The sequence below is a fragment of the Fusarium mangiferae genome (assembly GCF_900044065.1).
Source record: "Fusarium mangiferae strain MRC7560 genome assembly, contig: FMAN_scaffold014, whole genome shotgun sequence".
Classification (NCBI taxonomy): domain Eukaryota; kingdom Fungi; phylum Ascomycota; class Sordariomycetes; order Hypocreales; family Nectriaceae; genus Fusarium; species Fusarium mangiferae.
The window spans coordinates 429,529-442,168 of record NW_024573934.1 but is presented as its reverse complement, the minus strand read 5'-3'; the positions used below and the strand labels follow the sequence as shown (position 1 = coordinate 442,168).

The 12,640-nt window shown below is 47.1% G+C and overlaps 6 protein-coding genes across 6 annotated transcripts; 2 read left to right on the top strand and 4 right to left on the bottom strand.

The window, feature by feature from the left end:
• Positions 1-64: 64 nt before the first annotated feature.
• FMAN_15088 (putative manganese transport protein) lies at positions 65-1,808 on the bottom strand (the record flags this gene model as incomplete). The annotated part of the gene is made up of 4 exons (XM_041822576.1): positions 65-917; positions 968-1,242; positions 1,298-1,536; positions 1,601-1,808. 4 exons carry the CDS (start codon positions 1,806-1,808, stop codon positions 65-67), a joined length of 1,575 nt encoding a protein of 524 aa, XP_041688243.1.
• A 696-nt stretch (positions 1,809-2,504) lies between these two features.
• FMAN_15089 (uncharacterized protein) lies at positions 2,505-2,963 on the top strand (the record flags this gene model as incomplete). Its single annotated transcript, XM_041822575.1, has 1 exon — positions 2,505-2,963. One exon carries the CDS (start codon positions 2,505-2,507, stop codon positions 2,961-2,963), a length of 459 nt encoding a protein of 152 aa, XP_041688242.1.
• A 979-nt stretch (positions 2,964-3,942) lies between these two features.
• Positions 3,943-5,510, bottom strand: FMAN_15090 (putative hexokinase; the record flags this gene model as incomplete). Its single annotated transcript, XM_041822574.1, has 6 exons — positions 3,943-4,324; positions 4,376-4,827; positions 4,876-4,983; positions 5,047-5,280; positions 5,330-5,355; positions 5,405-5,510. 6 exons carry the CDS (start codon positions 5,508-5,510, stop codon positions 3,943-3,945), a joined length of 1,308 nt encoding a protein of 435 aa, XP_041688241.1.
• Positions 5,511-6,117: 607 nt separating this feature from the next.
• On the bottom strand, positions 6,118-8,257 carry FMAN_15091 (uncharacterized protein; the record flags this gene model as incomplete). Its single annotated transcript, XM_041822573.1, has 4 exons — positions 6,118-6,483; positions 6,534-6,627; positions 7,042-7,809; positions 7,863-8,257. 4 exons carry the CDS (start codon positions 8,255-8,257, stop codon positions 6,118-6,120), a joined length of 1,623 nt encoding a protein of 540 aa, XP_041688240.1.
• Positions 8,258-8,413: 156 nt separating this feature from the next.
• On the top strand, positions 8,414-8,836 carry FMAN_15092 (uncharacterized protein; the record flags this gene model as incomplete). The annotated part of the gene is made up of 2 exons (XM_041822572.1): positions 8,414-8,464; positions 8,522-8,836. 2 exons carry the CDS (start codon positions 8,414-8,416, stop codon positions 8,834-8,836), a joined length of 366 nt encoding a protein of 121 aa, XP_041688239.1.
• Positions 8,837-10,247: 1,411 nt separating this feature from the next.
• FMAN_15093 (uncharacterized protein) lies at positions 10,248-12,091 on the bottom strand (the record flags this gene model as incomplete). Its single annotated transcript, XM_041822571.1, has 3 exons — positions 10,248-11,774; positions 11,842-11,964; positions 12,023-12,091. 3 exons carry the CDS (start codon positions 12,089-12,091, stop codon positions 10,248-10,250), a joined length of 1,719 nt encoding a protein of 572 aa, XP_041688238.1.
• Between the last annotated feature and the right edge of the window lie 549 nt (positions 12,092-12,640).

The window sequence follows — 12,640 nt, the reverse complement described above, 5'->3', positions numbered from 1 at the left end:
GGACGAGTCTATCATATGCCTGCACGTTCATCTTCTATTTTGTATTATTATGTACCCGACTTATCTACTCGCCCTTGCCAAGCAGCACCAGATTAGCGACATTCATAATCGCAATAATCAGCCATATTACAACTGCGGTAGCCGTAGTATACCATGCATTTCGCATCTTCACATCCTCCCCGTCATTCCTTTGTCCTACCATCAACGTCGGTTGTCCTTCGACTTGCAGTCGTGCAGGACCAGATCTAGCGGTCATGAACTTATTCCTGCTCGTGAAGTAAATGAGAGGCGCTGTGACAAAGGGAAGAACGATACTCAACGCCACCTGCGAGCCATTGAGGGCAGCATTCAGACCGGACCGGCCTACTGCGCCAGCGATGATGATACTTGGTGTGATACTGATGCTTCTTGTCATCAATCGTCGTAGCCAGGGACGCATCTTGACGTTTAGAGCACCCTCGCTGACCATCTGGCCGGCGATAGTGCAGACAATACCTGCCGTGATGCCAGATAACAGCAGGGCCAGTGCAAACAAGATTCCCGCTGCAGGGGAGATTGACGATGCAAGGAGATCGTGTATGCTAAAAATATCGGCGTCAACGGCGTCTGGGTTCTTGTATAAACTCGCACCGGCAACGATTAGAATAGCTGAATTAACAAAGAGTGCAAACGTAAACAGGGCGATGGCGAGTTCGGCGATGGAAGTCCTAAGTGAGGATTGTATAGCTTCGAGCGATGGGATGTAGTAGGTCTTTTCCGAGACTTGGTTACCAGATGTACTGCTTGGGGATGGGCGGGGAGGCACTAGCCCTCGTTTGACATCATACTCGCGTAGACGAGGCTGGACAATGCCTGAGCCTAGGTAAAGGCTATGTGGCATGACTGTCGCGCCTAGGATACCGCATGCCTGATATAATCTAAAATGGTCAGAATACCTTTGTTACATAACGTATGTTGGAGGACCTACCCTTGTTGCTCAACGATACTTTTCGATGGCAAATAGCCTTTAAAGACTTCGCCAACTGAAGTGTTTTGTATCAACGACAACTGAATACAGAAGCATATCACAACTCCCATAACCAGGAACAGAATGAAGTACTCAAATATCCTCAAACCTTGCATGGACTTATCAGGGTTGTAGAAGAGCAGAATCACCATTACATCTGCGATGGAGATGGCACATCCTGCAACAAGAGGGATTTTTGGAAAGAGAAGATTCAAAGCGATTGCGAAGCCGATGACCTGGGGTCCTGGCATTAGTAAATATGACCAGAGGAGTATTCTAAAGCCGGCATACCTCGGCGATATCGGTCGCGATGATGGCGATTTCAGCAAATATGTACAGTATGATGTTAAGCCACCGCGGCAGAAATGCTCGACAGGCTTCGGCTAGGTTAAGTCCACTGACAGTGCCGAGCTTGATAGCGAGACTTTGGAGAAAGATTGCAAAGAGGTTGGACAACAAGACAATAAAGAGCAACTTGAAGCGGTAAGAGGCCCCGGCGGCGATGTCTGTTGAGTAGTTTCCAGGATCAACTAGCAGAGCCTTTGTAAGCCATGAACATACAATGAAGATGGGTATGTAGTAAGCAAGACCTACTATAAGCGACAGCTATTATGAAGCCTGGGCCGATAAAAGATAAGAATTTGATCAACGCCTTCTTGCATCGTTGAAGGCGCGAGAGGCAAGCGCCAGAATCTCTTCTGGGCGACGTTGAGCATTGCGGCTCTGTAGGCAATATCGCCGTGTTATTTACTTGGGTTTGCCCATCTTCGGCGTCCTGCTCACCCTGGTTGGCTGAGGACATGATGGTGGCCTTGGCGGTCTTGGTATTGGGCCAGGATCGGTTTTCTCAGGAGTGAAAAAATAAATGGAAACACGCTATACCAGAATGAGATCACGTGTCGTCGTGAGACAACGCGACTTTGGTGATGAACCCTGTTAAGAACATGGAAGGGCTTGAAGCATGGCTGTGATGAGGAGTAATGCTGTATTCATGATTGAGGTTAGAAACTGTTTTGATTGTATAGAATCATCGTGAAATCCAATGTATCTTCGTTCACCGTAAACAGATTCACCTTTGAAGCCAACTTGTCAAGAATGACAGACTCATCCTCGTCAACTGCAAAATTATCATCCATTTTATTGTTAAGGTTTAAGAAGAGCATTTAGTTACACAGGCATTATCTTATCACCTGGTAAAAAGAGCGGCAGAGATCCAATGGGTGATAGATTGGAGAGAAGGCGGAAAGGATAATTCCACTTCCGAATCACCCACGACTTCGGAGCGAGTCGGCTAAGCGGAAACGGTTCACTGTATCCGAACAGTGCGGATAGCACGCGCCGTTAGAAGCCAACGAACAACTACGCGGGGTATTGCGAGAGCTCGATTGTTAAATTAGCCGATTCTCTTTAAGTTCTTGAATACCTCTGTACCTGCTTCTGAATCATTAAAGAGACTTAAAAATACATTCGCGCCCTGAAATTGGCCTTGGTCGAAAACATGACGTCACAGCTCTGGTCCTCAACTCTATGGGTCGATTCTGGCAATACATGGCATAAACGCCGTGTTCCATACAAACAAGATGCAACATACCTTCACACCCTCGACATTTGGCAACCAAAATCTCTCGGAGGGTCTTCACTTCCGACAGCAGACGTGCTGCCTCACGGCAAAGGCCCTTGGGTCGTCTATATCCACGGCGGTGCATGGCGAGATCCACTCGTTGACTCCTCGTCCTTCGAAGCTACTGCCCTCAAACTTCTGAGCGACAAGGACACACCTATCGCAGGCGTTGCATCAATCAATTATCCTCTTTCAGGCCATCCAAATCATCCTACGCACCCCGCGCCACCTCGCGATGCTTCGGAGCCTGTTGATGTTGCTCGACAAGCGAAACATCCTGACCACATAATCGCTCTACTCACGGCCATCTCATTTCTGCAAATGATCTTGGGGTAGCTCATGATTATGTCCTGTCAGGCCACAGCTGCGGTGCTACCATGACGTTTCAGACATTGATGAACCCCGATCACTGGTTAGGTACTGCAAGGGGAATTTCGGTCCCGAAGGTGAAGAAGCCAAGGGTCATAGCTCCTCTGAACGGTCTCTACGATCTCGCTGCCTTTATCAACAACCCACCAGAATCTCACAAACAACTCCAGCCGCTGTATACTGACTTTACGAAAAATGCATTTGGCAATGACGAGGCGGTATGGAAGGACATCTGTCCTACTAGTGTCATAGACTGGAATACAGAATGGCCTGAGGGCAAGGTCGTCGTCATGGCCCAGAGCAAGGAAGATGGTCTTGTGCCATATGCCCAGACTGAGCTTATGAAGGATCACCTGAGAAATACATCAACGCTTGAGATTGTTGAGATGAAGGCTAGCGGTGATCACAATGATCTATGGAAACGAGCCGATGAGATCGCAGATATCATGAAGTGCGCGGTTGGGTATTTAGCCAAGCTCTGATTCTCCAAGGACTTTGATAAGTACAACTCAATTCAGGCCATTTCAAGTCGAAAGGCAACCAAGTCTGGTTATCAATAGAAAAACTCAATATCCGGCATTTTGCTGCCATCCTTCCACGATCTCATCACCGACTTAACTTCTTCATCCGTAAGCTTGCCTTCCTCTTTCCGGGTGTATCCCCTAACATACGATTTGACTTTCTGCTCCACTGTCCACTTTACCCCCTTCAAAAAATCTTTTCGGCCCAGTCACTTGAGTCTGTGCAGAATGGAAAAGGTGTTTTTAAATAGCGCGTCTCCCTTGCTAAAGTTTCTGGCCATTCCTATTGGCTAGTTGTCTTTGCGAGAACTAGTTGACCCAAATTGCAGGGTAAGTACTGCTTGTTTATTTATTTAGACTTACTTCTTTAATACTAATACTAATTAAAGACTTATTTTATTTAAATATCTAATTTGCCATTACTTTCAGATTTGATGCTTGCTTCTAGTAAGCGTTGACGCAATAACCGCTGCACCAACACCACTTCCAGGTGACAGCATCAACTCCACATCATTTTTGCCAGTAGGTGACAACTTCTCCCAACCAAGGATCTCACCTAAAGCTTTGGACAGCTCTCGTTTGAAATGAGGATGCTTCTCAAACAGAGAGCCCTCAACGCCAACACAACATGCCTTGAGATTCCTCTTCAAGCATATCGCTGCGACGCCTGTTGATGAGAGACGCGCCGCGCGGGTTGTTATTAGCGTCGCGACGCTTTTCATGAACTCGAGCTCTTTTAAGCTTGGAGATACTCCGAGCTTTGCGACAGAGAGGTCATGCGATGTCTTGAAATCTGTCGATGTGTCCCTAGGCCCATGGTTAGTGAGAAAGTTTATGAACGGTAGATTGTTGACATACTCTTCAATCGCCGACAAAAACGACGAATCCATAAAATACGGCTCCTGCATCTTCTCCAAACTCTGCCCCTCCAACAACGCTTCCTCCCTCTTCTTAACATCGAGCATGATCAATCGAAACAGCTCACCAAGATACAGCCCTGCGACCATCTTCTCAAACGCCTGCTGGCCCTTCCTCGGCGACGCATCATCAATCGCAATGTCAAAAGACGTCAACGGTAACACGACATGCTCATTGTCAAAAGCTCCCCATTCACAATTAATCGCCATGAGTGCTTCGGCTGGAAGTGCTTCCATGTCAAGCTTGGGGATGGACTGGCATCTCTCGAAGTAGGCGCCGTTGCAACCCGTGCCGAAAACGCAGCCAATTTCTGTTTCGGAGTTGATGTATGCTGAGGCCATCATCGTGGCGGTCGTATCGTTTGTCACGACTCGGACCTTGAGAGGGAGTTTCTGTCTCACGTCAGTGTTGAGGTCATACCATGAACGCATAATGCATACCCTTTTCGCGATAGCTTGTCTCAACAATGCCGCTACGTTGCGACCTTCACAGTCAGCAACATCAAAACCCTTCGTCCACCTCTGAAGAATCCCTTCATCAATAGTTCGCTGCGTAGTTGGAAACGAAAAGATGAAGCTCAAGTCTGTGCTTGTTCCAGGTTCAAATCAAGCTGTTTTGAGAAATTCCTCGAGATGTCCAGCCACAAAGTCCCAAAGCCTTTCGGCTGGCCCTGTCCTCAGTTCCTTAGGAAGTTTGTGTGTGACTTGGTTGACTTTGAAGCCCGACTTTTCTTCGGGCAGTTCGACGGAGAATACCCTCAGGTTTGTGCCGCCGAGGTCTAGGACGAGGTATTTTCCTGTCTCGTTGCCGGTTGGGTGTTGCATTACCCATGTTGGGTTCATTGGCTGTTTATGATTAGGTACCGCATCAGAATGTCATGGATTCTACACTTACGATGCTGCCGCCCTTGACACTCAACCCTGTATCAATCTTAGATTTAATTCTTCATGTGAATAGCTCTGTTTGTACCTTTATCTAGCTCATCAATAAAGTGTTTGGTGATATGCTTGAGCTTTGCAGTATCCACCGTAAACTCTCTTTCAAGCTCTTGTAGATATGTTTGAAGACTCGCCATTATTACGTCACTGGAAACTTTGAGATAGCAACAACAGTAAAAAGGTCAAACACTGGCAGAAGGCTTCTTATATGCTTATATACTACAATCTGCGCCCGCTAATCAATCGGTCGAAACACTGTTGTCGGGCCAGGGCAATTACAGCTGTCAATTCGCATCCAACAGTGACCTCGTGATGACGCTAGATCCACCTTGGGATTAAAAAACGTTCTGTAACTTGCTTTATCTCGCTCTAGTCTCTTCGTTGTGGTTCCAAAGGCCCGGTCCGATAGCTCCGGCGCAAAGGCTCCGGTTATCATGGTACCCTAGGCCATTAGCTCATGATCTCATCAGGGACAAACCCGTTTTGGGATATCCTTGCTAGTAAACTCACTTCGGCAAAATTCTCATTGGCCTGTCTTGTGAGACTTGGACGGATAAAATGTTATTGATATGGTAATGACTGATCTCATATTCCTGTTTCGACATTCTGACAAAATCATACCCCAATTGAACATAAAAGCATACTGAACTAGACGGTGATCAGTGGGACCTCGACATACAAATCATCGAACCTGTCTCCCAAAAGCTTAGGCAGCTTGCCTAATCCTGACAATGTCTTTCCCCACTACAAGATCTCAAACCAAGAATCGACAAAAGTCTGCTGGACGTCACTGCCTCCATCACCGTCGTCGTTCCACTCTGGTGAAGACCACTTGTTATGCACATCCTTCCACTGGTCGGGTCTATCCTTGGGCTTGCTGGGGGCCCAGGCCGCCTCGGGTGATTCCATCTCTGAAAACGGTTTCTTTGCTTTGAGGACTCTCTCACCTTGCGCAAGGTTGTTGAAGGCCGTGAGAATACCCTCAGACATAATAGTTGGTGGGCCTTGTATGAGGACTCCCATCATAAGCTTTAAGCTACCAGGATTATTGTGGAGCAAATCATATCTTGCTACCCTGACTGCTCTTGGTTGGATCTTGACTCTCATCATCTGTTTCATCTTGTTAGCAAATTATCACTACGAAATGGTGTTGCACCTACACTTGGCCCAAAGATCCGTTGGCACTTGTTTGTACTCTTGTGCCATGCCCCATTTCGCACGGGCGACACTATCTTGAACGATCTCAATCTCCATCTCTGACTTGGTCATGGCTTCTTTGAGGTGCATTGGCCGCGCGTAGATGGGAGGACCTTCAGACGAGATTTAGTTGATGACATTTTCGTTCTCGTCGACTTGCTTCACATCTTGTACTGCCATCTCGCATCCAACGACGAAGGAAAGAAATCCTCCTCGAATGGTCCAATCAGCATTCTGTTTTCGATCGGTAAAAGAACTATTGTTCAGAAGTCCTGAAGTGGCGAGGAACGTATGTCCTTGATTAGGATCTCCAGGCAAAGTATCTTCTTCGTCCTCATCGGCCAGAGCGCTTCGCTCTTCTGCCTGTTGACTGCTACCCAATGTCCACTCTGAGGAGTGCAGCGGCTGGGCCAGTGGAAGAACTTCGCAGCCTAAAGTTTATATCTTTGGTAGATGCTATGTCGTACTTACAGTATATGTAGAAAGGGATATGTTTCTCCGCAATTCCCAAAATGCATTCCTGTCCATTTGTTTTTGTTCAGGGTCGGCGACTTCTTAAAATCCCAATCTATGTCGTCTATCCGTTTCGTGTGGTTCTTATTCCAGTTGCATAGAAGGTCAAATGGAGCTTTTTGGAGTGTTTCCTTCCATACCCCTACCTCCGACTTATTACTCCAATTAACATTATGTCCCGCGATACAGGATCCTAAAGCGAAGTAGGCAACGCCATTATCTTCAACCCACGTGCATTGGAAAACGGTAGGCACAAGACCAACACCGATTTGCTCGTCTACCATTGCAGTGAAGGCTGGATCTTTTGGGGGCTTTGGAGCGTCTGGTGTCTTCCTGTCACCTCTAATCTTAGCACACCATCGACCATAGACTGCTGTTAGCGGAAGGAAGAAATTGTCTTTCTTAGCACCCCCCAAATCAGTTTTCAAAAGCGATAGAATGAAACCAAGAAGATCATAGTTATTCCAGTAAGATACTCTATTATTAGCCGTAAGCCTTGGAATTTCCGCAGCATCTGGAGTGATGTGTTTCCAGGTGCTGTTAAGGTGGAAAATGAATTCAGAAATTTTGTCTTTTGATGCATTTTTATCCTCCCACTCCTTAGTTGGCGTGCGGTAGATATGCTGTGCCGGATTGTACTTAGTGTTCAGCTTCAAGGTCTTTAGGTTGATAGGCTTAAAGTTGTGCTCTATCACCCAATCTGTTGGAACCTTCCTGTCTAACGGGCTACATACTTTTATTAGCCCAAAGTCTTATATCTTTGGAGGATAGGAACTAACCATAACGAAAGGAATTGCCTGTAGGTAGAGATTAATGTTTCCTTAGTGGTTTCGTTTGGGTGTGTCGTACAGGCGTCGGATAAAAAGTCAAATATCTGTGTTGACATGTCAGTGGGACTTTTGAATGCGCTGCTTTGAAGCACAGACCTTTCCCAATTGTACATTTCAATCAGGCTATGATTACAGAAGATGAGGTATGTCGGATGCGAGTCAATGGCTATCTTGAAGATAATCGGTGGTAAGAATAAGAAGTTCGCTTTCCAATTGACGGAAAGAGCCGTGTAAATAGTAAAAAGATTAACGTTGTAATAGACTACCTTGATAACACAAGCACTAACTAACATCTTTCTCTCGCAAACTGGCATTAACCTTATGTACCAACCTAGCCATACCATTTTCAGCTTAGTCACTGACATGTGACATCACCCTCCCGAGCCATGTATATAAATGTACCTCGATTAGCTCCCATCACAATCTCTGCTTCAACACCTCTACAATCACATTCTACCCCTGCACCCTCACACCACTTTCACATACAGCTGCTGCTCAGCATGAGTCAATACACCACAGTTTCCGACGGCGTAGTGGTGACCGACAACGGGGTACATCATGATCTTCCCCTTCTTGCAACCCAGCATGACTGACCGGCGAAATTCTAGGTTTCACCCCCAGCCAACTGGGTCAATTCTTACGAGGAAATGGGAGGGGACATGCTTTGGGGCCAAGGTGGTCAGATTGAAGATGAGGTACGGGGTCGTGGCATTGACGGAGATATCAGGCCTCACTACGGAATGGCACCCTACACGGGAGAAGCACTCTACCTTTTCGAGGTTGGTAGCGGCAGGTTTTTTTTCTACAACGCCATTGATGGGACCATGCTGCAGATCAACGATCAGAATGATCTGAAGAGCATTGTGGATGTCCTTGATGACGAGAACAGGGGCTTGCCCGCACTTGACATTGAGGAAGTCTAGCTCTGCGACTTAGGAGTGCATGTAAAGGATTTCCAAATATCACTCCAATAAACCAATCAATCAATTGTCATACACTGTGATTTAAGAAGGAGGGGGGAAGCCGCTCCAACAACTAGCTACCTTGAGTCCATGCCTCTTCCGCTCTTATCAGATTACGCAGTAAGATATCATATGCCAAGCTGTCAATAGTAGAGGCATACTAGTCTCCTTTGGTCCTGAGCGTCAAATTATCTCAAATAACGGCACGGCACGTTCTCAACGACGGGCTGATATCAATCGCCCCTTATTGCCTCATGCTGGAGCTTTGACCTCTTACTTCAGCTGAGATCGCAATTTAGGAAGAGATCTGCCAATATTACTTGGTTGCCGATCATAAAAGCGGCATATTGGAGCGGGGTTCCAAGACACTCAGGCCCCAAGTAGGAAATGGTATAGGCTATCAATAGGCTTGTTGACAGCTGAATTAGTACGTGTCACGCACTAAGGGCAAAAAGGCGACATCTGCAGATGCTAGCTTGGCCGCCACCCAGGGATTAGGAAAGTCGCCAAAGCCGCAATGCTGGTTTTGGGTCCTTGCTTTCTCGCAATGAAATACAGTATGGAGCGTCACTGAGCGGCAAGAGAATCATCCGGCAGTGCAGTAGGTCAGGTATGACGTAGTGAGCTTACGACAGTCCTTCTGCGCGCGTGTCTCTGCATAGTAACCTCTCGAGAAACAATAGTTGGATCTGCGTAAGATCGCGACCTAAGGTCAAAATTGCTACACTTAAGATTGCTAGAAAAGGGAATTATCAAAGGAAACCGATCCTACAAGCCGGAGGTTCTGGCTATGAGCATTGGCGACAGGCTACAGAATGCTAACATAATTGTTTAAAATTTGGCATATCAAAAAAAAAAAAAAAAAAAAAAAAGGAATGGAGCTGGAACGGTTAAATGGAATGGGCCAAGGGAAATATGCAACACTCAAAAGTTGCCATAGTTGCCTATAGGCGTCCCGTCGCTGCTTTGACCCACCAAGTGCTTTTGAGTCAATTACATATAATCGTCATCTTTTCGAAAACGCCACTGGACGCTCAATTGCCCGGTGTAACTGTCGCGTCGTAGTCAGCTGCCCGTCACCAATCCTTACGGTAGTTGGTGTAAGCTGAGACGCCATTCCCGCTGCACCTGGCTACTTATTCCGTCTGGGCGGATTGAAATGGGACTCAAAGCATGTATTGATCTTGGGTTCCTAGGGAAATACGCAGTACTTAGTCCTTGTCAACAGTAGTTGAGTAAAATTGCTGAAGATGCGCAGACAGCTTCATGAAACCCTTGGCTTTTCCATCTATGTTGACTCTCCAAAGATGAAAATTCTTAAGTACGAGCTTAAGCATTCGATTCGCTATTCAGGCCTGCGTTAAGTCATGATTTACAAACCCTTAAAATATTTGTTCTCCGCGGCGATAATCTTCTGCGCAGCTGTCTCAGCGATACCATACACCGCTGTCTGAATATGGCCCGACAGCTGGACAGGAATGATACTGGCATCAACTACACGGAGGTTCTTCGTGCCATACACCTTCAGGTTCGAGTCGACAACACCACCGTCCTTCTTGGGAAGCATCGCGCACGTACCAACAGGATGGTAAAAACTGTTGACTGTCTTGACGACCCAGTCACGTAGTTGTGCATCTGTCCTCTTCCCTAGACCCGGTTCAAACTCTGCAGCCCATACAGATCGCAAAGGCTCCGTCTCGGCGACTTTGCGGGCAAACCTAGCACCTTCAATGAGAGCTTGTATGTCGTACTCGTTGTTGAGATAGTTCAGGTCGATAATCGGCTTGCCCTTTACATCTTGCCCGTTGATGTGAACACTACCTCGACTCATGGGATGCATGATGGAGGAGAAGATGGTGATGAAGTTGGGGGAAGTGCCAGGATAGCCCTGAGCACCAACGTAATTGGCTTCTAGGAGGACCTCCAACTGGGGAATAGAAGGGTCGTTCAGATACTCAAGCTTCTTTTTGTCCACGACAGTGCCATTGATAGCGAAGCCATCTTTTGCAAGTTCATTCATCTTTCTTCCTACGGCATCACTGAGCTGGGCCCAGTTGAGAAAGGCATAGGCGCTGCTAGTATAGTCGTACCACGATACCTTGTTCTCAAGCCATAGGTTGAACTGCTCCTTCGCCAACACGCCATCGGGGTTGAAGATCATTTGGTCGAAGGACTCGTACCCTTCCTTCAGGATATATGTATTGGAGGTTCGAAGGTGGTCTTGGTAATTTTCGCCGACGCCTCGTAGGTCAAGCAATTGTTTTACTCCTGCTTTCGCAAGAACCTTGGCTTGTCCAATCCCGGAGATCTCGAGCAGTCCCGGACTCTGGATAGAACCTGCCGAAAGAATAACCTCCCTGCGGGCCTTGATCGTAGAACCGTCTTGGAGAGCGACGCCAGTAGCAACTAAGCCCTTGCTCTTCTTTGAGGAAAAGAGGACTTTCGCAACATGGGCATTCGTTTTGACTCTCAGATTACGCCCGGCCTTTGGCAGGTAGCTGTTGGCACTGTATGAGCGGGTGTAGTTGGTCACGTCAATATTGGTGGGTTGGAACATGACTCCAACAGGGTTTCCACCAAGAGATCCTCCGTCGTTGATCGGGACGCCCAACTTATTGACCGTAGACTGCCATGGCTTCAAAACATCCGGGACTATGCGATTGTAGGTAGAGCTGATAGGACCAGAGCGACCATGGACGTCGCCATCATTGCCTGTGAAGTTCTCAGACTTCTTCATACCATTGATCATGGTATCCCAGTTCCAGCCTGGACTTCCGAGCTCACTCCAGGCGTCGTATTCAGCGGATGCAGCTCGATCATAGCATAGGAAGTTCATAGCAGATGAGCCGCCGAGAACCTTGCCACGGTTGACGCTGATGGACCTCCCATTGAGGCCAGGCTGGGCAATAGAGCTAAAGTTCCAGTCGAGAGATGACCCCCAAGATTGAACCGCGCATCCCTGGTACGTTGATGCGCACATCGTCTAGAGCTTCTGGGCCAGCTTCTAAAAGAAGGATCTTAGACTTAGGGAGGCCAAGGCTCAGGCGAGTGGCGAGGGCTCCTCTAGCGGTGCCACCTCCTACAATGATCTAGTTATCGATAATATTAGCGATGCTTGGGTGAATTCCCTCACGAGGAACAGCTTACATAGTCATAGGTCTCGGTAGCAGCGACGGCTGTCACTAGGCTTGATATGATCAAGGTGCAGAGCTGCATCTTCGATCTCAACAGTACAATTCAGCTCGAGAATTAAGAGACTTAGGCTCGCTGCCACGACATCTCGAATTGAGCCCACCATTTTGTAGCTGTAGACCCTTGCGGCATGGCCATAGTCCCTGCATTACCCCATGTTACCAAACCCCGCCGGATATTCGAGCTGCCTAATTTATCATCACAATGATACCCTGAGACCCCTCGGCTCCCTTCTGGACCGAAGATACAGAACTTATGCCCAGATTAGGTAAAGCCCGGTGAGGCGCTAATAACAATAATACATGTGGAGAGATATATAATAGACAGAAAACTGAGTCTCGTAGTTACTGCAATTTGTAGCTTATGCTTGCTAAAATCTGTATGATTGTTATTAAGGGCAATACAAAGACTTGATCAAAATCCAGAAACGTCCGTCTTTGTCACGTTCTTGGTCTTAAAAGGCTTATGATTAAAGCAAGCTTTATATGTTTCAACTTCTCTGCTAAAAGTAAGATCAAGGCTAAATGGCAAGGTATGTCGTAAATTGAGGTATTATTCCCTGTTACCTGCAGG